We start from the raw sequence: 21,786 nt of genomic DNA, 5'->3' as shown, positions 1-21,786 counted from the left end.
ACCATACTTCAGCAAGTTATTCCTGCACATAGATTCTATCTGGGTTCTTGAGAAGGAAAATACACTTTTTCTTCAATTTGACTCCTGAAAGTCTTTAAGTTGAGCTATCTGAAGCAGTGTGATAAATTGATCTACTATTGAGTTTTTTTAAAACCTTAACATCAACGATGAAAATCTAACACTGTAAACGAAATTTAGAGGTAAGAAATAAGTGAAAATCAAAGCAGGAAGACTTCTAAATGATGGATGTTACTTGTTATTGACTAAGTTGATTTTCACAGGTTAGTGCAACTTTTCAATTGAAAAGGATTTTACGAATAGTGCTTGTGCATACCATTCATGTGATGGGGAACAGCAAAGAAAATAATTGGGATCCTCCAGCTCATTTTCAAATTCCTTTCACATTAACCTGAACCTCAAAGAACAGCATGTGGACACCCCTTTCCGAATATCAGATTCAATCTTACACTGCGTCAAGGAGACCTCAAGGCAGCAGCAGAAATACCATTAAGTAGGGCAAGGTGCTTATTACATTAAAATATTCTTCCATACGACAAACCAGGAAGTAAAAACCACTAAGTCCCTCCATTGTAGTTTTATTTTTTAATACAAGATAATAAAGCACATGATCATGACATGCACATGCAATTAAAGTTGAAGAAAATATTAAAACTGCTCAAATTTAAAAATGTGCAATTTCTTACCATTGTGGAAGAAATTTGACATTCAAAATTACTCTCGACCAGTGAGGCCATTCAGCAGTAGTTATGAACTTAGTACAACATTAAAACCTATGCATCCTCATTCAACAAAGTACAGTTGCTAAAGGACTTTGCAGCAAGACTAAGAGCCTAAAAAGAGGGTCTCATCACTCTGTAGACTTTTGACAGATAGTAGTTTAGGGACAGCTTTCAGTGTACAGAAATGCAAAATCATGACAACAGGTCCTACATTTCCATGTTTAACTTCATGTGTGGACTCTAGTCTTATATTTGACCCAACCTTTAATGACAGAAAATGCAGAGTTTCACAATCACTAGTTTATAATCTGGGCCATTAAATCTGTTATTATGTATTTCCCTGTATGCTAGTAACTTCACCAAATGGCTACAAAGTGATCAGAAATATTGCAATGAAATGTGAATCATTTACCAACCCAATCAAATGAAAGGTCAAAGCAATCCTATAATGTAAAAGCTGCCCACTGCTCTAACAACACTGGCAGTATACTACCAGATTCTAAACCACAAGTTCCTGGCTCCCAACAACAGCTATTTTGGAGGATTATAAATGGTGCCACAAACAGAAGCCCGTTGCAGTGTTTCAATTCCAGGATCATAGAAAACAGTATATTCCCCCCCCACCCGAGTTAAGATTGAACAATTATAACATTAAAGAGAAAAAATGACTTCTGATACATTCTGCAGTATTTGACTCTTTTTAAAACTTTGTTTTGTATTGGAATTTCTCACTGATAAACTGCAACCACCTGACAATGATCCAATATTTATACATGCCAAAAATTCCTTTAGAGCAAATGTGACAATAGTGTAACCTGTGACTGATTTCTGACCCACTCCCCCAAGTTTTATTTATATACAGTATATGAACAGCTAAAAATTCTTTTGAGTTTTAACTAATCTCCTCTGTTTAAATTGGATTAACTTCCATGTCTCGGATATTACTCACCTAAAAAAAATTGCACAAATGATATGCATTTATAAATTACAGTCATTAGAAGTATCGCATCTCCATTTAAACGTTATACACTTGGAACTCAAAACATGAGCATAAAACTTTGGAAAACACAACTATAAAAACAAAATGAAAAAAATGAGTGTCATTTTCAAAATAAAAAACAACTTACAAAATAGAACATGGGAACACAATTTTGCAGATAAGAGATCAAGTCATGTATGATGAACTGGAAAGTAAAGCCAATGCAATTGATAGTCAGTAAAAATGCATTTTAATTGTACTATCTAGAATAATAAACAGAAGGTTGTGTTAAGAGATTGAGTTAGTTTGTAGAAGACTTTACAAACATCATTTTATAACTGCTTTTCATGTCCTGTTTTTTTGCATGTGCATTTTCTGACTGATGCTCCTCACCACTAGATTTCTTGCTGTTCAAAGAATCTTTTGAGTGACTTCTGTCTTCAGAATCATTCAAGCTGTTGATTGCTGAATCTGCAGCACTAATTTGCTGCACATCTGGTTCTTCTACCTCTGGCTGCAAAATGAAGGGGAAATTTTAGATTATACTTGGATAATATTTGAGAGAAACTAAATGTTTGAAGTTCTAAGTAATTGATGAACATAGCAGTACAGCACAGGAACAGGCCCTTTGTCTCACCATGTCTGTGCCCACCCAAACACCATTCTAAACTAATCATTTGCCTGCACATGGGCATCTCTCTATTCCCAGCTTGTTTATATGTCTGCCTAAATGCCTCTTAAACCTTGCTACCATATCCACTTCTACCACCTCTCCTGGCAGCACAATTCAGGTACCTATCAGCCCCTGTAAAACACTTACCTTGCACATCTCCCTTAAAAAGTTTTCCCTCTCATCTTGAACCTATGCCCCCTGGTATTTGACATTTCCGCTCCGGGGAAGGCCGGGGGGGGGGGGGGGGGGGGGGGGGGGGGAGGGAGGAGGAGATAAAAAGATGCTGACTGCCTGCCCTCTTCATGCATCCCAACTTTATAGTCTTTCAGGCTGCCACTCAGCCTCTGGTGCTCTAGTGAAAACAATCACCATTTGTTCAACCTCTCCTTTTAACTAATACACTACAATCCAGGTAACATTCTGGTAAACCTCTTTTGCATCCTCTCTAAATCCTCCACATCCTTCCTGAACAGCATGTAAAACTCCAAACATGGCCAAACCAAAGTTTAATACAACTGGATTATGACTTGCCAACTTTTATACACAATACCCCGACTGTGGAAGGCAAGCATTTCATGGGCCGCCTTTACCATCTTATTTACCTGTGTTGCTACTTTTAGGGGGTAATGCACTTGCACCCCAAGATCCCTCTGTATACCAATGTTCCTAAGGGTCCAGCCATTAACTGCATACACTCATCTTGCATTTGATCTTCCAAAATGTATTAAAACACACTTGTCTGGATTAAACTCCATCTGCTACTTCTCCATCCAGCTTTCCAACTGATCTATATCCTGCAGTATCCTTTAACAACTTTCCTCACTATCCACAACTCTATCACCTTTGTGTGTTGTCTGCAAACTTATTGATCAAATCAACCAGAGGTCCCAGCACTGATCGTTGCAGGACACAACGGGTTACAGGCATCTGGTCAGGGAAAAAAAAATCCTCAATCACTTTATAAGATCAAGGCAATTTTGTATCCAATCTTTCCTTTGATAAATAGACTGATCTGATCAGTGTCTTGTACCGTTTTAGCAAGATTACCCTATTTTTATATTTCGTTCCCTTTGAATGAAAGGCCAACATTCCATTTGCCTTCCCTCGTAACCAAAGAACAAGGACGCTAGCTTTGTGATTCATGCACAAAGATCCCCAAATCCCTCTGTGCTGCAGCCTACAGCAGTCTCTCGCCGGTTAAATATTAAATAATATTCAGCTCTTCTATTCCTCTGCCAACCTCGCTTTCTCACATCATGGATGGGCAATAAAAGCTGGACTTAGTGACACCTTCCTCCTGTGAATAATAAATTATATTCCAGCTGCCAAGATTTTGCCCACCCACTTTACCTGTCTAATTCCATCATGGACTCTTCATGTCATCCTCAGCACTTACCTCTCCACCTATTTTTTGTCATTTGCAAATTTGGCAATGGTACATTCACTTCCATTATCCAGGTCAATATATACTAACTAATAAAGGCCCCAGCAATTGAAACCTGTGGTATTTCACTATTTACAATTCACCATCCTACAAATGCTCCCTTTGTCCCAAATGTCTCATGTTAATTAGACAATCCTCTATCTGATCTAACATACTATCAAACCATTATAGATTCCTGTCTAAAGTAAATATATGCATCATACCCAATCAACCACTTCCCCTCAACTCCCTTTCTTTCTCACGTGACGGCAAAGTTTGAAAATCCGAAGTCAATGCAATGCAAGATGGCACACTGTGTATGCTTGCAGCTGTTCCAAAGAAAAGATGTTGCTCATCAAATGGCTTTTGATACCAAACTACATTACATCTACTGGTTCGCCTTCACCTATATTGCTTGTTAAAGCATTGCTCAAAGCATTTTAGTAAGTTTGTTGGGCTTGGTTTCCCCTTCATGAAACCATGCTGACCCTGCTCGGATACGTGATGCATTTCTGAATGCTCTGCCATGAAATTCTTTAACAAGAGTCAAGCATTTCCCTGATGACAAGTGCTAAGCTGATTGGCCTATAAATAACCTGATTTTCTTCATCTTAAGAATGTACGGATCTTTGGAAAACTACTACCAGTGCATTCACTATTGTTTTAGCTACTTAATTTACACCCCATCAGGTTCAAGGGCATATCAACCTTTAGCCCCATTAGACTCGCTAGCACTTTTCTCTAGTAATAGATATTCTATTTATCCCCTTCCTAGAATACTTCCCTCTCAATGGGATATATCTTTGCCACCATTCCTTAACTGCCATTACTGATTAAAAACTCAAGTCCATTCCAGCCCTCTTCCCAACCTAATTATCTGGATTTTAAGTTCAGCAGAATGTTTCTGACCTCAAATTTTTCACTGCAACTGAATGCTGAATTCACCATATCATGCCAAAGGAATGGTGGCATAGTGGCAATATCATTGAAGGCAGCATGGTGGCACGGTGGTGAGCACTGATGCCTCAACGTCAGGGAATAGGGTTCGATTCCAGCCTTGGGTGACTGACTATGGAGACTGCATATTCTCCCTGTATGTCTGGGTGAGTTTCCTCCCACAGTTCAAAAATGCACAGGTTAGATGGACTGGCCTTATTAAAATTGCTCAATAGTTTCCAGGGATGTATAGGTTAGGTGGATTCATTGTGGGGACAGGGTGTGTGTGTGGGTTCGAGTGGGGGAGGTGGAGCAGACTCGAAGGGTCAAAAAAGCTTCTATCTGCACTGTGGGGATTCTACGGCCACTGTTTTCTAGGGACCTTTTATCGTAAGATTGTTTTGGAACAGTCTCATCACAGATGTCCAGATCACAATAGCCTAACCCCTGGTTGGATCCAAAACACATTGTTTCAGGAAACCATCCCAGATGCATTCTATGAATTGTGATCAGAGATAGTGGGAACTGCAGATGCTGGAGAATCCAAGATAACAAAATGTGAAGCTGGACGAACACAGCAGGCCAAGCAGCATCTCAGGGGCACAAAAGCTGACGTTTCAGGCCTCGACCCTTCATCTCAGACAGGCCCGAAACGTCAGCTTTTGTGTTCCTGAGATGCTGCTTGGCCTGCTGTGTTCATCCAGCTTCACACTTTGTTATCTTGGATTCTATGAATTCTTGCCTGTGGCTGCTTCAGCCAAAGCTCAATCCACTCCTTGAATACTCAAAGCTTTTAAGTCAGACGAGTAAACATTTGAGAATGAGACAAGAATAATCTCAATGCTAATCTCAAAAGATATATTTGTATATTTCCTATATTTTCGCAGAGGTTGAACCGCAAGGAAAACTCTTGCACTTCCATTTTAAAATTCAGAAAAAGGAATTCAAGAGATCATTACATTGAGGGAGACAGTGGTAAAGCAGTAAAAACAATGAACTAGTAATGTAGAGGCCAAGGTTCATGCTCTGGGGACAAGGATTCAATGCCCACCATGGCAGCTGCTTTAATGTGACTATCAAATCTGGAATCAAGGCTAGTTTCAGTAATGGGGCCATGAACCCACCATTAATTTTCATAAAAATTTTAGCTTATTAATGTCCTTCAGGGAAGGAAATCTTCCATCCTTACCCAGTCAGACAGAGGTACAACATGGAAACAGAACATTCAGTCCAACTCATCCATTCTGGCCAGATATCTTAAATAAATCTAGTCCCTTTTGCCAGCATTTGGTCTATATCCCCTACTACTGGTACACCCATCCAGATGCCTTTTAAATTCAAACCTTTCAAATGCTGTAATTCTACCCACCTCCACTACTTCCTCTGCCAGCTCGTTCTATACACGCACCACCCTCTGCACGAAGAAGTCCTTTTAAACCTTTCCCCTCTCACCTTAAACCCATGTTGTCTAGTTTTGGGCTCCCCTACCCTGGGGTTAAAGGCCTCAAATTTTCACCCTACCCACACCCCTCATTTTATAAACTTCAATAAGGTCACCCCTCAGCCTCTGCTCCAGGGAAGATATCCCCAGCCTATTCAGCCTTTCCGCATAGCTCAAACCCTGGCAGCATCAATGTAAATCTTTTCTGATTCATTAAGTTTCACAAGTTTCTTTCCTATAGCAGGCAGATCAGAGTTGAACACAATATTCCATAACTTCTGATTTCCAAAGGGTCTTGACCCGAAATGTCAAGCTTTCCTGCTCGGCCTGCTGTGTTCATCCAGCTTCACACCATGTTATCTCAGATTCTCCAGCATCAGCAGTTCCTACTATCCCTGTAACAATATTCCATAAGTAGCCTAATCAATGCTGCAACATGACCTTCTAATTCCTATACTCGATGCACTGATCAATAAAGGCAAGCATACCAAATACCTCTTTTACTACCCTGTCTACCTGCAACTCCACATTCATGGAACTATGAACTTCAGTCCAAGGTCTCTTTGTTCAGTAACACTTCCCAAATCTTTACCATTAAATGTATAAATCCTGACCTGATTTGCAAGACTACATATCATGCCAGACCATATCAAGCAGTGTGGTTTTACTCTTAACTGCCCTCTGAGATGGCAAATCATCCAGTGCCAAGGGGAAATAGGGACAGACAAGTGCTGGCCTGATCAATGATGCATACACCCCATGAGAAAGCAAATAAAAAAACTTGTTTGTCATTTCTTCCAGATGTTGATTCTTACCTGTCTATACAAACAAACAGTCTGGTAATCCAAAGTGCCACAGTAAAGAGAAACTTAGATTACACTTTGTGAATCAAATTAGAATACAGCGGCTTTACTTCTCCACTGTCAATACCATCCTACCCAAATACTGACAGACTGCCAACCCCACGAATAGAAAGCTCTTTGGCACCTCCAAGAGATTCAGGTCACATGAGACATGAGTGCTACATTCTCTCCATCCCTAGCCCAAGGTCATCTGTAATGTCAGTATAGCCAAGATTAGTTAACAATGAAGGTCAAACTTCACATTTGATCCTGTACACTTTAAAAACATATCAGGTAACACATTGTATCCGTTAAATCATAGAAAAACCTTTGCTGTTTGCAAATTATTTTACTGCCTCTTTTTTTTAAATTCAGCATATAACAAAATTTACACCTTAAAATATTCCAACCAATTTCCTGGACACTGATTTTCAAGTGGAAATCTATTTAAGTAACCAATGTTTCTAACAAACAGGCAAGAAACTCAGCAAACCAATCTAGTGCAAGTTTAATCATTAAGTCGTTGTCACAATATAATTTTAATAACCCATTTGTTTGTTGGACCTGCATACTATATGCAGATGAAATTAGTGCAACCTGGGTACTGTTGAACACAAGTAAAAGAAAACCTCTTTATCTGGTACATGTCAGGTTTCAAGAGGAGTAACTGCCTCCCTATTCCTTGTGCACATTGTTTCACGTTCCTTACCCTTTAAATGTTATGGGCCACTCAAAGTAGCCTCTCTACTGGATCTACAGGTCAGTGCTCTTTAGTCTAGCCTCCCAGAATAAGGTGAGAGTTACAACAATTGCTCAAAGCTTAAGAGTTTATAATCATATACTGAACTATCACCCCAGATAGCTATTAGTACGTGTGCAAAACACTTTAGTGTACCGTTACAAAGTAAAAATATACTAACAGGAACTAGAGTTGGAAACTACATGCCCTTGCATATTATGTCTCAGAGGTCCACTCAAAAATTTCACGTAGAGAAAAGCAATTTGAGGCTAATCGTTTCTCCACACGGCGGTGACAATGGAAGGTCATTTTAGGACCCATTCATCTCTCCTAGTGGAAAGTTAGAGAACCAGATTCAATTGATAAATAAGAGTGTGTGTCAGTTATCCAGGCTTTTGAGGTAACTCCACTATCAATTAAGTTAAGGCTGATCTGCAACAAAGCTCCATTTCATTTCAACTTATCTAAGAGGAGTTTAATGTTTAAAATTATTCATACATGAATTTGGTTGTCACTGGCTAGGTCAGCATTTATTACCCAGAGGCCATTTAAGAGTCAACCATATTGCTGTTGATCTAGACTCACATGTAGGCTAGACCAGGGTTAGGATGACAGATTTCTTTCGCTGAAGGATATTAGCGAGAGATTTTTTTCAAAAACAGCAATCAGCAGTAGTTACATGATAACTAGTAGGCTCATAACAAGCAATCAACCTCACTCTTACAGCTACAATTGCCAAAGCAACAACAGCCTGTGGTATCAAGGAGAAAAAGTTCCATATTTTTACTTCCCTTCTTCATTTTTCTCTCCATCAGCAGCAATGGAGGACTGTTGGGGGATGAAGCAGCATGTGTGCGTCAAGACAGACAAACAGTTTTGAAAACAGGTTGAATTTTTTTTCCCGGGTAACAGCATCTCCTTTACCTCACTGAAGCCTAATCCACAGTGTCGTCTGTTCCTTCCTGATAGCTGACTGTCTAAGCTCTGATGAAATTGATGTTCCAGTTCTTCATTTATTTTCTTATCTTCATCACCTAAAACAAAAACCAAATACCTTCACTTCAAAATGTCATCTCAGCCATTCCTTGAACTGATTTAGATAAACTACGTTTATGGGACAAGTACAGGAAGCAGAAGAAAATGCTGCAGTCAGTCTGTTGTGGAGGGAGCCAATAAAACCCCATTCCTTCTCCCACTTCCATGGTAAGAGTTTAAAAAAATTCCTTACCTTAAAGAAATGATCACTAGGATAGAACAGCAAAGCCATTTACCCATACTTAATGTAAATTCTTTACATAACGGGTAATTAGTTTCAAACTTTATCCTGCATAATTCTTCAACCTATCTTGTGTGTCCAACATTAAATCTTACCATTGCCAATCACAATGCTAAGTAATCCTGGTCTTGTAGCTTCAAGCCATATGTACATCATGCCCAAATAAAAATCTCAAAATTTCTGACATGTTAATATTCATGGCTAAAATAAAATTTTATAACTTCTGGTCATGGTACTGGACTAACAACCAAGATGTGAAATTAATAAACCAATACTTTTTTGCAATAATTTAATTAATTGTTCTGAAATATACCCATTACAAAAAAAACAGCAGCAAAAAAAATTAGTCAACTGCTACACATCATTTTTAAAAGTGGATTTAATGATTCCATAAATAATGACGGCTTTTGTATGGATTTTTATGTATATCTATTTATAAAAAGCCTTACTCGAAATTCAACACATTTAGAACAAACTGAGGAACTGAAAGATTGTCTGGCTCCTGCATAATATTGTCGATGTTTGTTTCTAAAAGTATTTAAACTAAAAAAAGGTGGCACGTAGCAACAAAAAAAGAACTGTGACAGAACTTACAGAAAGAATTGTAAATGCACATTTCAGTGGAGCTTCTAATAAAACTAGCCAACAATTCAACAAAATTCCTTTCTATTGCTCACCTGTCCTAAACAATGAGGTTGATTTATGGTCTCCTGGATGTGGGCGCCCGGTATGATCTTTCTAAAGGAGAAAAAAAACAGACATGGCATTTTACATTGAACAGATTTGGAGAGAACAACTCCAGGAAAGTATTAGCAATATACAAATTCACCTATAATTCTGGAATCAGATTTTATTGTACCAGTTATGCGTGAAACCTGTTTCTCCTTGAGCAACAGAAAATTATGAAGCAATCTCCATCAGATGTTACAAAAGAATGCCCAAATATCCTCTGCCATTCCAAAAATTTTTGTTTTTGTAATGTAAAATAAACATTTGCCACAGAGTTAGTTATCCTGACTAATGGTTTAACCTGAGATCAGGAATGAAACACACAGTTTGCCGGGTGCAACTAAGGTAGGTACATGCTGAGCAATATACAAGACTATATATGTAAAATGAAAAGCTCCAGGTACAGTATTTGTAATTATAACCTTGTACATTGCATTTTGTAACTTGATACTTGAAATATTGCATTAACATTCATGAAATTTTCCTTTATTAAATATTGTACTCTTTTACAATTGCCAAATAGCATCTGAAGGTAACAGGTAATTCAAATTCACTCAGTTACACACTATATTTCAAAAGCTATTTGCAAGTGCAATATGTTTTAATGTTAGCATTTAAAAAACTCCTTATGATGCTTTCAAGTACATATGTCTTTCTTTCTAAGCTTATGCACATCTCCTTTCTGGATTATTCCATTTCTCCTGATGTTTGACTGCGCCCGGTTAGATGGTGTGTAAAAGGGAGTCAAAATTGTATAATGACTGCACAAGCTCTGAAGGAAAGCAAGTCATCAGACCGACTGGGATAGAGGGTAACTCTAAAATAGAACTTAAAGAATTGAGAAGGAACATAAATAAATGTCTTGCTTTTAGTGTATTTCTATATTAGCATGGCAGCAGTATTCATAAATAATTTATGTTCAATGTGAACCATTTTTGTTTACAAAACACCTTTAATAGTACCAAGGTGCAATATCTCCATCTGTACTTCATTCTGAAATGAAGATGGTTCTTTGACCCAAGTGGTTACTACTCAAACTGGAAGGCTCCTGAAGAGCACAGGTTCAAGGTGCATTTGTTTGAAATCCAGTGAACTGATCAGAATGGCCATTTTCACAAAAGAGTATTTTATCGGTTATGCAAGATTTTAGCCAAAAGATAAACGAAACAGTGAAGTTCCTAACCGATTGATTTTAAAAACCTTGAAAGGAATCAGAGTCAAATAAACACCAAAGTTTGGCTTGAAACACTACAGAAGCATCTAACTAAGCAGGATAACATCTGGAAATTGAATGTCATTCCCAGAATCGCTCTCCATTAATAGCTGCAATGTCAGTTCAAGAGTTGAAGTGGCTAACAGTTCACCAAATATTCCTAAATGCTAAAAATTTAAGCCCATCTGCTAGCCTTCAAATATTCTCCATATCCAAGAGATTTTCTTTCTCACGGCTCTACAATACAAAAACTGTATGATCTTTTCAGACACAATTGTTCTGAGGAGATGGTACATGGTTTGCGATTTGAAGTCACCCTAAATTAGGATGCACTGAACGCTACCAATAAGTGGAACAACAACTTAGTACGTTCATCAGCAAAAATGGATCTGAAGGGGCAGGGTCTTCGTCAAGGTTATAAGTGCATATTCAAGAGCTCTTGGAGTGCACTGGTAGGGTCCCTACCTTTGAGCCAGGAGACTCAGGTTCAAGTCCCATTCTGCTCCAGAGATGTATCACGACATGTCTGAACAGGTTGATTAGAAAATATTCAAATGCACTTTCAGCAGTTCTAGACCAGCTCAGAAGAAACTCTGCATGATGTCTGCATCTGTCCCGATCTTTCTATTCCCCAGAAGACTCATTTTCAATGCTAGTAAATTGCAAAGCAGGGCATCTGTTTTAAACACTGAAAAATGTATTGAGTACACAGATTGCTATCATTGCTCAATGTAGACAAAAATTAGCATACACTTAAGCAGCAACTCCTGATACCACTTGGAAACTCTACAAGCAAATGTACAATGACACAATCAAATCAGTGTCTGGAATCAAAATTTAAATATTTTACTTTTGCTATAGCAGGTGACCAGTAAGAGAATCATCTGAGCTCAATTCACAAATCTCATTTATTACTGCTTCAAAGGCATCTCTTCATAATAGTAGCCACTTAATGTGGCACCTGAGCATCTCGTCAAAACAACCCATCCAGCTAACCAGCATACCTCTTAGATGCAAACCAAATAAACTCTTAGTCTACAAATTAGCACCTGTTAAGTTGCCTCACCTGCATTATTTTTCACTTGGCTACTGACAGTAAATGAGAATGTCACATCTCTGTTTAAGACAGCAAATCCTCAAATCTTCCTATTCTTCATTTTCTCTGAGTAAAACTGGTTAAATGTGATAAAGAGCTAATTCACAGAATCCCTACTCTCTGGAAAGCAGCCTTTCAGCCCAGCGATTCTGCAGTGACCCTCTGAATAGGGTCTTACCTAAACACAACGCCACGCTATGTCTGTAACCCTGCATCTACCACGATTAATCGACCTAGACTGCACGTACCTAGACACTGCAGACAATTTAGAATGGCTACTGCACCTAACCTGCACATCTTTGCACTGTAGGAGGAAATCAAAGCATGCAGGAGAAAGCCTCGCAGATGTGGGGAGAACATGCAAACTCCACAGAGTTACCACAGGCTGGAATCCAGTGCAGGTCCCTGGCACTCTGACAGTCCTGCACACTGAACCTCTGATGCACATTACAGACTTTCTGTATAGACAAAATACTGAATACAAACATAAGCAGGCACATGTGTGTCTAATCATCTAGTATCTACCTCCATTGCAATTTCCAGAATTGGCAAGAAGCCCTGTGTATGATATGTGGGCTTGTCCAGAGCGCTCTATCACCCAGATGGCTAATTTTCAATGCTAGTAAATTGCAAAGGATGGTTTCGAGGGAGTGCACCGCCTAGTGTTGCAATATCAATTTCTACAGACTAAATTTAATGCCATACAATTGACTTTCTGGATGGTACAAATTCAGCACTTTAAGGAAGTCAGTTCAAAGCTTGATCATGTTGAACTGTCAATTCACAATGATAAGCATTTTAAAATATTTAACATTCATCTCTGATCAAGTTTGTTGTCATCCATCTTTTAAAATTGCCATCTTTACATTTGATAATGGGAACTGCAGATGCTGGAGAATCCAAGATAATAAAATGTGAGGCTGGATGAACACAGCAGGCCCAGCAGCATCCCAGGAGCACAAAAGCTGACGTTTCGGGCCTAGACCCTTCATCAGAGAGGGGGATGGGGTGAGGGTTCTGGAATAAATAGGGAGAGAGGGGGAGGCGGACCGAAGATGGAGAGAAAAGAAGATAGGTGGAGAGTGTATAGGTGGGGAGGTAGGGAGGGGATAGGTCAGTCCAGGGAAGACAGACAGGTCAAGGAGGTGGGATGAGGTTAGTAGGTAGGAGATGGAGGTGCGGCTTGGGGTGGGAGGAAGGGATGGGTGAGAGGAAGAACAGGTTAGGGAGGCAGAGACAGGTTGGACTGGTTTTGGGATGCAGTGGGTGGAGGGGAAGAGCTGGGCTGGTTGTGTGGTGCAGTGGGGGGAGGGGACGAACTGGGCTGGTTTTGGGATGCGGTGGGGGAAGGGGAGGTTTTGAAGCTGGTGAAGTCCACATTGGTACCATTGGGCTGCAGGGTTCCCAAGCGGAATATGAGATGCTGTTCCTGCAACCTTTGGGTGGCATCATTGTGGTACTGCAGGAGGCCCATGATGGACATGTCATCTAAAGAATGGGAGGGGGAGTGGAAATGGTTTGCGACTGGGAGGTGCAGTTGTTTATTGCGAACCGAGCGGAGGTGTTCTGCAAAGCGGTCCCCAAGCCTCCGCTTGGTTTCCCCAATGTAGAAGAAGCCATACCGGGTACAATGGATGCAGTATACCACATTGGCAGATGTGCAGGTGACATGTCCATCTGTAGATCATAACCACTCATTGTACAAAAGAATTTTCATGTCGAGTTTACTTCTCTTGCACTTAACTGTCAATGTGTCCTTATGTTCTTGATCCTTTTACAAGTGAAGTGAAAACAGTTTCTCCTTGCTTACTCTGCTCAAACCTCTTATGATTTTGAAACTTTAATCAAATCTTCTCCTCTCCAAAGAAATTGTCTATGCTTCTCCAATTTGTATTGATAACTGAAGTTTATCATCCATGGATCCGTTCTTGTAAGCTTCATCTGCACTCAATCAATACATCCACATCCTTTCCAGAACGGTCTTGTACTCCACTTAAGGTCTAACCAGTGTCTAATCAATGCTCAGCATATTTCTTTTGCTCTTGTGCTCTATGTCCCTATTAAAAAAGCTTTGGACTTTATGCTCCATCTGTCCTCTCACTTTTAATAACTTATGCACATATACATCAGGACTCTGCACTCCTCCATAGCCATAGCACCCTTAAAACATACTGTCACTATGTTCTTTCTGCCAATACACATCACCTCACATTCTCACAACTTGAACAGCCACCTATCAGCCCACTCCACCCAACTTGTCAACAATCTTTTTGAAGTCCTACAGTCACGTTTACAGTTTACGATGAGTCCAAGTTTTATACTGCCTGAAAACTTTGAAATTATCGCATTACCTCCAAGATCTAGATTGTTATTAAAAATCAGATACGGCTAAGCCTACAAAGACTCCGATATTAATTTTCAAATCCTCTCTGGCCACAAGAGGAATACGAGATGACTGGAGGAATACCAGATGACTGGAGGACAGCTAATGCTGTATCATTATTCAAGGATGACTGTAGGGATAAACCAGGGAGTTACAGGCTGGTCAGTCCAACATCAGCTGTAGGGAAACAGTTGCAAAAAACAAAAAGAGGGACAGGCCTAAGCTTAACAAAATCATGAATTGCTGGAAAAGCTCAGCAGGTCTGGCAGCATCTGTGAAGAGAAAATCAAAGTTAACGTTTCAGGTCCTTTGGCCTTTCCTCAGTTCTTCACACATGCTGCCAGACCTGTTGAGCTTTTCCAGCAATTTCTGTTTTGGTTCCTGATTTACAACATCCACAGTTCTTTTGGTTTTTGTTTTGTTAAAACAAGCTTTCCTGGTGCTGTAGCAGCCATGGGGCTGCTAATTAAGTAAGATGGTTAAATGGGGTTCTTGATGCAGGATTGGTCTAGAGTGCTTCTAGCACAGAATGATGGCTCAAGAATAAAATGCTGGTAGTTGAGGGATGTGAGGCAGGCAGGCATTTCTACATCTTGTTTCCCTTACTATTTTCACAGGCCCAGAAGAGGATGGAAATGGACCAGATGTAACAGCTCAGAATGCGAGTTAGACTAACAGGAGTGGCTGATTAGCGAGTAAATCCTGGTGGCTATTTGCCAATTTATTGTTTAAGCAAGGCTATGGACTTGTCTGGCTATTTTCAATGTAAATTGCATTTAGCTGTAAGAATAGCAGGGTTGTAATCGAGGATTTTAACTTTCCAAACAGACTGGAGCTGCTACAGTGTGAAGGGCTTGGATGAAGATGAAAAATTTCTCAATCAACATGAAGATGACCCTACTACAGAAGGGCCAAAACTTGACCTCCTCTTGGGAAATGTGGCAGGGCAAGTGACTGAGGTGTTAGTGGGGAGCACTTTGGGGACAGGGCTATAACTGTATTAGTTTTAAAATAGTTATGGAAAAGGACTGGCCCACAAGTTAAATTGGGGCAAAGCCAATTCTAAATGGTATTAGGCAGGAACTTTCAAAAATTGATTGGGGAGGCTATTAGCAGGTAAAGGAATGTCTGGCAGGTGGAAGGCTTTCAAAAGTGAGACAAGGAGAGTTCATGGCCAGCATGTTTCTGTTAAAGTGAAGGGCAAGGCTGGCAGGACTAAGGAATTAGAGATATTGTGGCTTTGGTGAATACAAAGGAGGCAAATGTCAGGTTCAGATAGCTGGGATTGGGTGAATCCCTTGAGTATAGTGGGTACAGGAGTACACTTAAGGAGGAAATCGGGGTGGGGGGGGCAAAATTGGGACATGAAAGCTTTGGCAGATAGGTTAGAAAATCTGAAAAGATTCTACAAGTGTACATTAAAGGCAAAACTAGGGAGAGAATAGGGCCCCTTAAAGATCAACAAGGTCATCTGTGTGGAGCCACAGGAGATAGGCGAGATCCTAAATGAATATTTCTCATCAGTTTTTGCCATAGATAAAGACTTGGAAGCTAGGTAACTCATGTAAATAAATAGTGAAGTCTTGAAAAGAGCTTATATTAAAGAACCGGAGGTACTGCAGGTCTTACAACACGAAGGTAGATAAATAGCTGGAACATGATCATGTACATCTCAGGACATTGTAGGCAGCTAAGGGAGAAATTGTGGGGCCTCTACTAGAGATATCTGTATCATTGACTGCCACAGGTGAGGTTCCAGAAGATTAGGTGGTGGCTAATGTTGTGCCATTATTTAAGGAAGGCTGCAAGGAAAAGCCAGGGAACCACAGATCAGTGAGCCTTATATCAGTGGTGGGTAAGCTGTTGGAGGGGATTCTGAGAAACAGGATCTACATGCATGTGCAAGGACAAGAACTGATCAGGGTTAGTCAGCATGGTTTTGTGTGTGAAATCATGTCTCTCAAATTTGAGTGTTTTTGTTTTGAAGAGGTGGCAAGAATATTGATGACAGCAGTGCAAAGACATTGTCCACATGAACTTTAGCAAGGTCTTTAAAAGTACTTTCATTTGGGAAGCAAAAGAACAGAAGGTAAGTTTCAATTACCTTAACAGCACAAACTCTTGTTTCCAGTAAAACAGAAATTGTGGATGTTTTTCACAGCAATATTGGATTAAAATACCCATTGAGAACTGCACTGATAAAACTGATCACTATAGGAAAACATATACTTAATGAAATATGTAAATGATCAAAGATCTAGCTAAATATCAATTCCTTCCTTGAACATTCTTCCTTTCTTCAATACTCTCCTCAGTCTTTATCTATGGTAAAAACTGATGAGAAGTATACACTACCACCTTCCCCGAGTACCTTGTAACCATGAATATTTAACATCCAGTGTTAACTTTTGCTTCAGCCAGGTCTCCGTTATCGCCAAAATATGATTCCATAGCAACATGTAACTGTAATGCACCAATCTTATTTGCTATACTCTGTGCAGTCACATACATGCAGTGTTACACTGACTTAGAATGCTTTGATTTCTCCCTTACTCAGACTCCAACCATTGATGGATTACTATACTCTAATCCAGTACTATCCATTTCTTTAATTATTTTACGCATCCTTGTATTTCATTCTCCAATATTTGCTCCTGGTTTGCATACTGTAGCAGAGATAGTTTAAAGCTTGCATAACAGCAATAGCAAAATGCTATACAATCCCAGCTCTGTTCAGGGACAATCTGTCCAACCTGTTAAGGTGCCATCTCTTGCACAGCCCATCCAAAACTTTGTTCATCATGGACTCAGTTTCAACCAAACTCTCTTTCTACCTCAAATTTACCTATATTACATTAGACAGTCTTCTCATCAAGCTGAAGTGTGAAACGTTTTGGAACTGTTGCACCAGTTAAACATGTACAAATTAGGTGGAGAGTAAAGAATAAACAAACTTACAGTTATGTCATACCTCATCACATCCCCTGGATGTTCCAAAGCACTTCAGTCAATTAATTAATTCTAAGACGTATTCACTTATGATGCAGGCAGTCAGTGCCTACAGTATGGACACACAAACAATTAAGCTGTTTTTGGTGGCTGTGTTTAAATGGAGGAGTGTTGGCCAGGAGAACTGAGCTCCTCTTCTTCAAACTGTTCCATGGAATCTCTACCTTTCACCTGAAAAAGCAGAATGGGCCTTTTTTTAACATCTCCTCTAAAGGATTGTACCCCTGACAATGCAGCATTTGTTCAATACCACATCTGGAATGTAGTTCAAACCTATTAAGCAAAGGTGCAATTGACTGCTATCTTATTGGTATTTGAACGTAAATTCTGCGTAGCTTAAACAATTCCAACCAGAACTTTCTTGAAATGGTGAACAAAATACTGTGATGGCTTTGGAAAGTGTAATTTGAAAGGCAAATTGACATCTTCTTTTCCCAAGCAGCATTAGAATAGAATACAGAAACATGCTTCCAGCTTACCTTCCCAGCTCCCATTAGTCTTAAGAATTTTAATTTCCTCTCATCATCACCCAAGTCAGCTGATTCCCAGTTTGTGCTGCATCCTTTATACTGCAAAAGAAAGTAATAAACACTGGAGCAAAAAACACAAACTCACTCAGGTATGAGTAATCACTTTTCGTGATGGTGTTACTGCAACTGCAACGTTGGTGACTGAACATCTGAGACGGAGGCAATGGCCTTGTGAACGGCCTGTGCACAATGGATATTGGGAAGACATTTCCATTGGCAGGAAAGACTGGGTCCTAAGGCTGTGCCCTCAGAGTAAAGGCAAGACCCTTTAGAATGGAGAGAAGGAGAAACTTCTTCAACCAGACAGTGGTGAATCTACGGAATTCATTGCCACAGAAAGCTGGAGGCTAGATCATTGAATATATTTAAGATAAATAGGTTCTTGATTGTCAAGGAGGTCAAGGGTTACGTGGAGAAAGCGGGAGAATATGTTTCTCAACCCTAACAGCCATGATTGAATGGCAGAGCAGATTCGAAGGGCCAAACAGCCTAATTTCTGCTCCTATGCTTCATGGTATTATTACTGTACTATTAATCCTGAGACCCAGATATTGTTCTGAGTACCTGTATTAAACTCCTTTTATGGCAGATGGTGGAATTTGAATTCAAAAATAATCTGAAATTTAAAAAAATCTCGTGATCCCCAAGAAACCACTGCTGTTATCAGAAAAGAACATCTAGTTCACTAACATCCCTTAGAGGAGGAAATCTACCCTCCTTATCTGGTCTGGCCTGCATGTGACTCCAGACCCACAACAATGTGGTCAACTTTTAACTGTCATCTGGGCATTTAGGGGCAGACAATAAATGATGGCCTAGCCAGCAATGACCATATTTCTTGAACAAATAAAAAGTAATTCCTGCAGTAATATCTGGATCTGTCGAAAGGCATAATTCTTCTTTCTACCAAATGTACATCTTATATTTTTAAATCTCACTGTTAGAATACATTCAAGTTAATAGCTGTATATCTGGCATATGCTACACCATTTATTTTAAAATGTGTAGATTAGGTGGGTTACAGGGAAAGGGTACGGGAATGGGTCTGGGTGGGATGCTCAGAGGGTCAGTGTGGACTTGATGGGCCAAAGGGCCTGTTTACACACTGTAGGGATTCCACGGTAATTTGCTAAATGAGCAACTAGACAATTTCTTGCAGCAGTTACACTTGCTGTTCCAAATAATTCTTAACACAAAATGTGCCTTTCATACAATTCCGTTCACACACAACCTTGTGATGTCAGCAAATGAAATCCACATCATCATTTACCACTCGCACACATGCATATATATTCTACCAGCCATTTTCCATTGACACAAAAGTGACCAAAAATATGTTTTCTTACAAATTTCAAACAAAAACTTCAAGTTACGTAAATTTAAGTGTTAAGGTTTAGTAGTTTTAAACTGCTAATTAAAATCTAACATTCCTTCAATGATTCGGCTATAGTCTTAAAGAAACACACTTAATTTTGTAAAAGCACTTTATAGAAAACACCCATCCTTATAAAACAGGTGTCTTGAAACCTTACCGAGATCAGTGTCACGGAAAAACATGTTTAATTGTCAAATGTATCTGAATCACACCAGTTGACAGAACTTGGCATCAGCAGCTTGGTCAAAAATGCTATAACTTTACCATGTCATTATGTTTTGGGAGAGAACAAAGTACACTGTGCCTACTTCCAGCTGTCATTCAGCGAACTGTTCACAGCACAGAAGGCAATTTGCCACTGGTGATCTCAATTTAAAATTGCACAACTTGATGTACACATCAACGTCAATCAAGCTGCGTAGCCAAGTAGTCTCTGAACAGACGGCAAGGAATAAATGGCTATTTCATCAAATGAGGCACGGGCAAAAAAAACTTGAATAATATCGCAATAAATGAAACAAATGCATGGGGGAAGAGGAAGGCAAGATAAACATAGCAGTGTTCAGCTAGATTTGCAATGTCATATAGCACTCAAGTCCCATACAAACTATCATGAGCCACAACAGATCTTGTGAAGCCAGGTTGAAGATAACCGATAGTAAAGGGATCTTACTGTAATTAAAGAGAACCTTGGTGGACTGCACTAAGAGTACTGATCTCCTTACTTAAGGATGGAGATACTTGTCACAGAAGGCACACAAAGATTTGCTGAACTGATGCCTGCAATGGATTCAATTCAGCCGATTCGAGACTGATGACTCTGGGTCTAAATTCTCTGGAGTTTAGGGAAATAAGGGATGACCTCACTATAGCTTACAAAATTCTAATGGGACTTAACAGAGTAGATAGAGAGAGGCTGTTTATTCTGGCTGGTGGTCTAGATCCAGGGGCCACTATCTCAGAATGAAAGGTGGGCTAGTTAGGGGTTGAGATATGGTAGAATTTCCTCACAGAGAATGGTTAATCCTTGGAGTCCTTTCCCTGCAGGGTTGCACAGCCATAATCATTTGAGTGAACTCAAGATAAGAAACTGATGTGTTTCTAGAGACTTAAGCTATCAAAGGGTATTGGAACGACACAGGAAAATTTGTATTGAAGCAGATATTCAGCCACAATCGAGATGAACGCCAAAGTAGGTTCGTAGGGCTAGATGGTCTCACGTTGCTCCTATCTGTTACATTCATATAAGGAGGACTAGATGTAACAGGTAAAGAGACAGTAGATAGGAACTGCCGATGCTGGAGAATCTGCGATAACAGGGTGTAGAGCTGGATGAACACAGCAGGGCAAGCAGTACCAGAGGAGCAGGAAAGCTGACGTTTCGGGCCTAGACCCTTCTTCAGAAAATCAAGGGTCCAGGACCGAAATGTCAGCTTTCCTGCTCCTCTGGTGCTGCTTGGCCTGCTGTGTTCATCCAGCTCTACACCCTGTTATCTCTTGTAGCAAGTAAAGATGGGGGGAGGACGGGTGGAGACTATCCTGCTTTTAACTTAGGTGGTGGAGATTTTCTTTTCAAGTTCCAGGATCTGGGTGGAAAGACCCTGAGTCACGACATCCCTCAGCGACCCGTGTGAAGGGGCGATGGACACCCGGTGCCGGTGTGAGGTCCCCAGGATTACAGCCCCCGCGGCCGACCTGAGAACACAGGCCTCAGGCCCCTACCCCAACCCCGGGCTCATCTAAACCGCAGCCCCGCGAGGCACAGAAAGGTATATTACGTTGGGTGAAGCGGGTCTCTTGGCACCGTGCGGCTCAGACTCAAGCTCGGGCTCGGCCTGGTTCTGAGGGCGGCCCCTCGCCTTCTCACCGTCCGCCCAGCTCATCACGATACTGCTCCCGTCCCCCGTCTGAGGGACCCGTATGGAAGGCCCGCAGCCGCGACCCGCCTTCCCAGCGCGCGCGCGCACACGCGCCCCGTCGCGCCGCACCCTGGGGGCTGTAGTCCCTCTCCTCGCACAACCCGAGCGAAACCGCCTCTCCTGTACTACAATTCCCGAGATGCACTACCCGCAGCGGCTCTATTTTCTGCCCGCTGTTGTGCAAAAAAAAGTTACATTGCTAAGCAATGAGGTTACTGGTGGATTGCAAGGGAGTAACTAATAGGAAGGCGACTGCTTAAATAGTCCCCATCACCCCAGACTGAGCAGGTTTATTGGTTGTAGTTAATCTAAAACATAAGTAATTTCCAATCAACTTCACAATTTAAAATGACCACTTCATTGTCAGCTTTCGAATGAGACAATGTTATACCTTGTGGTGCTCACAGTTCCAGAAGACCCCAAGTATGCTGCCAACTATCCACTTTGAAACACCTGGAGACCTTTTGTAAGGCTATAGTGGAC

General features: G+C 40.5%; 1 protein-coding gene across 1 annotated transcript; it reads right to left on the bottom strand.

Annotated features, from left to right (window-relative positions):
• Positions 1 to 580: 580 nt before the first annotated feature.
• c17h11orf58 (chromosome 17 C11orf58 homolog) lies at positions 581 to 21,344 on the bottom strand. Its single transcript, XM_048545979.1, has 5 exons — positions 21,163 to 21,344; positions 17,959 to 18,048; positions 9,727 to 9,787; positions 8,698 to 8,807; positions 581 to 2,233 (listed from the first exon to the last, which is right to left on the bottom strand). The coding sequence occupies exons 1-5, from the start codon at positions 21,265 to 21,267 to the stop codon at positions 2,021 to 2,023; spliced, it is 579 nt and encodes a 192-aa protein (XP_048401936.1). The 5' UTR covers positions 21,268 to 21,344; the 3' UTR covers positions 581 to 2,020.
• Positions 21,345 to 21,786: the final 442 nt, after the last annotated feature.

Source organism: Stegostoma tigrinum, chromosome 17 (genome assembly GCF_030684315.1).
Source record: "Stegostoma tigrinum isolate sSteTig4 chromosome 17, sSteTig4.hap1, whole genome shotgun sequence".
Taxonomy (NCBI): domain Eukaryota; kingdom Metazoa; phylum Chordata; class Chondrichthyes; order Orectolobiformes; family Stegostomatidae; genus Stegostoma; species Stegostoma tigrinum.
This window is presented reverse-complemented; position numbering and strand designations above follow the sequence as displayed.

Coding starts and splice junctions, on each gene's coding strand:
- c17h11orf58 (XM_048545979.1), bottom strand. CDS start 21,267: ATGAGCTGGGCGGACGGTGAGAAGGCGAGGGGCCGCCCTCAGAACCAG. Junction 9,788..17,958: donor GACTAATGGGAGCTGGGAAG/GTAAGCTGGAAG, acceptor TTTCTCCTTTAG/AAAGATCATACCGGGCGCCC. Junction 8,808..9,726: donor AACCTCATTGTTTAGGACAG/GTGAGCAATAGA, acceptor TTTTTGTTTTAG/GTGATGAAGATAAGAAAATA.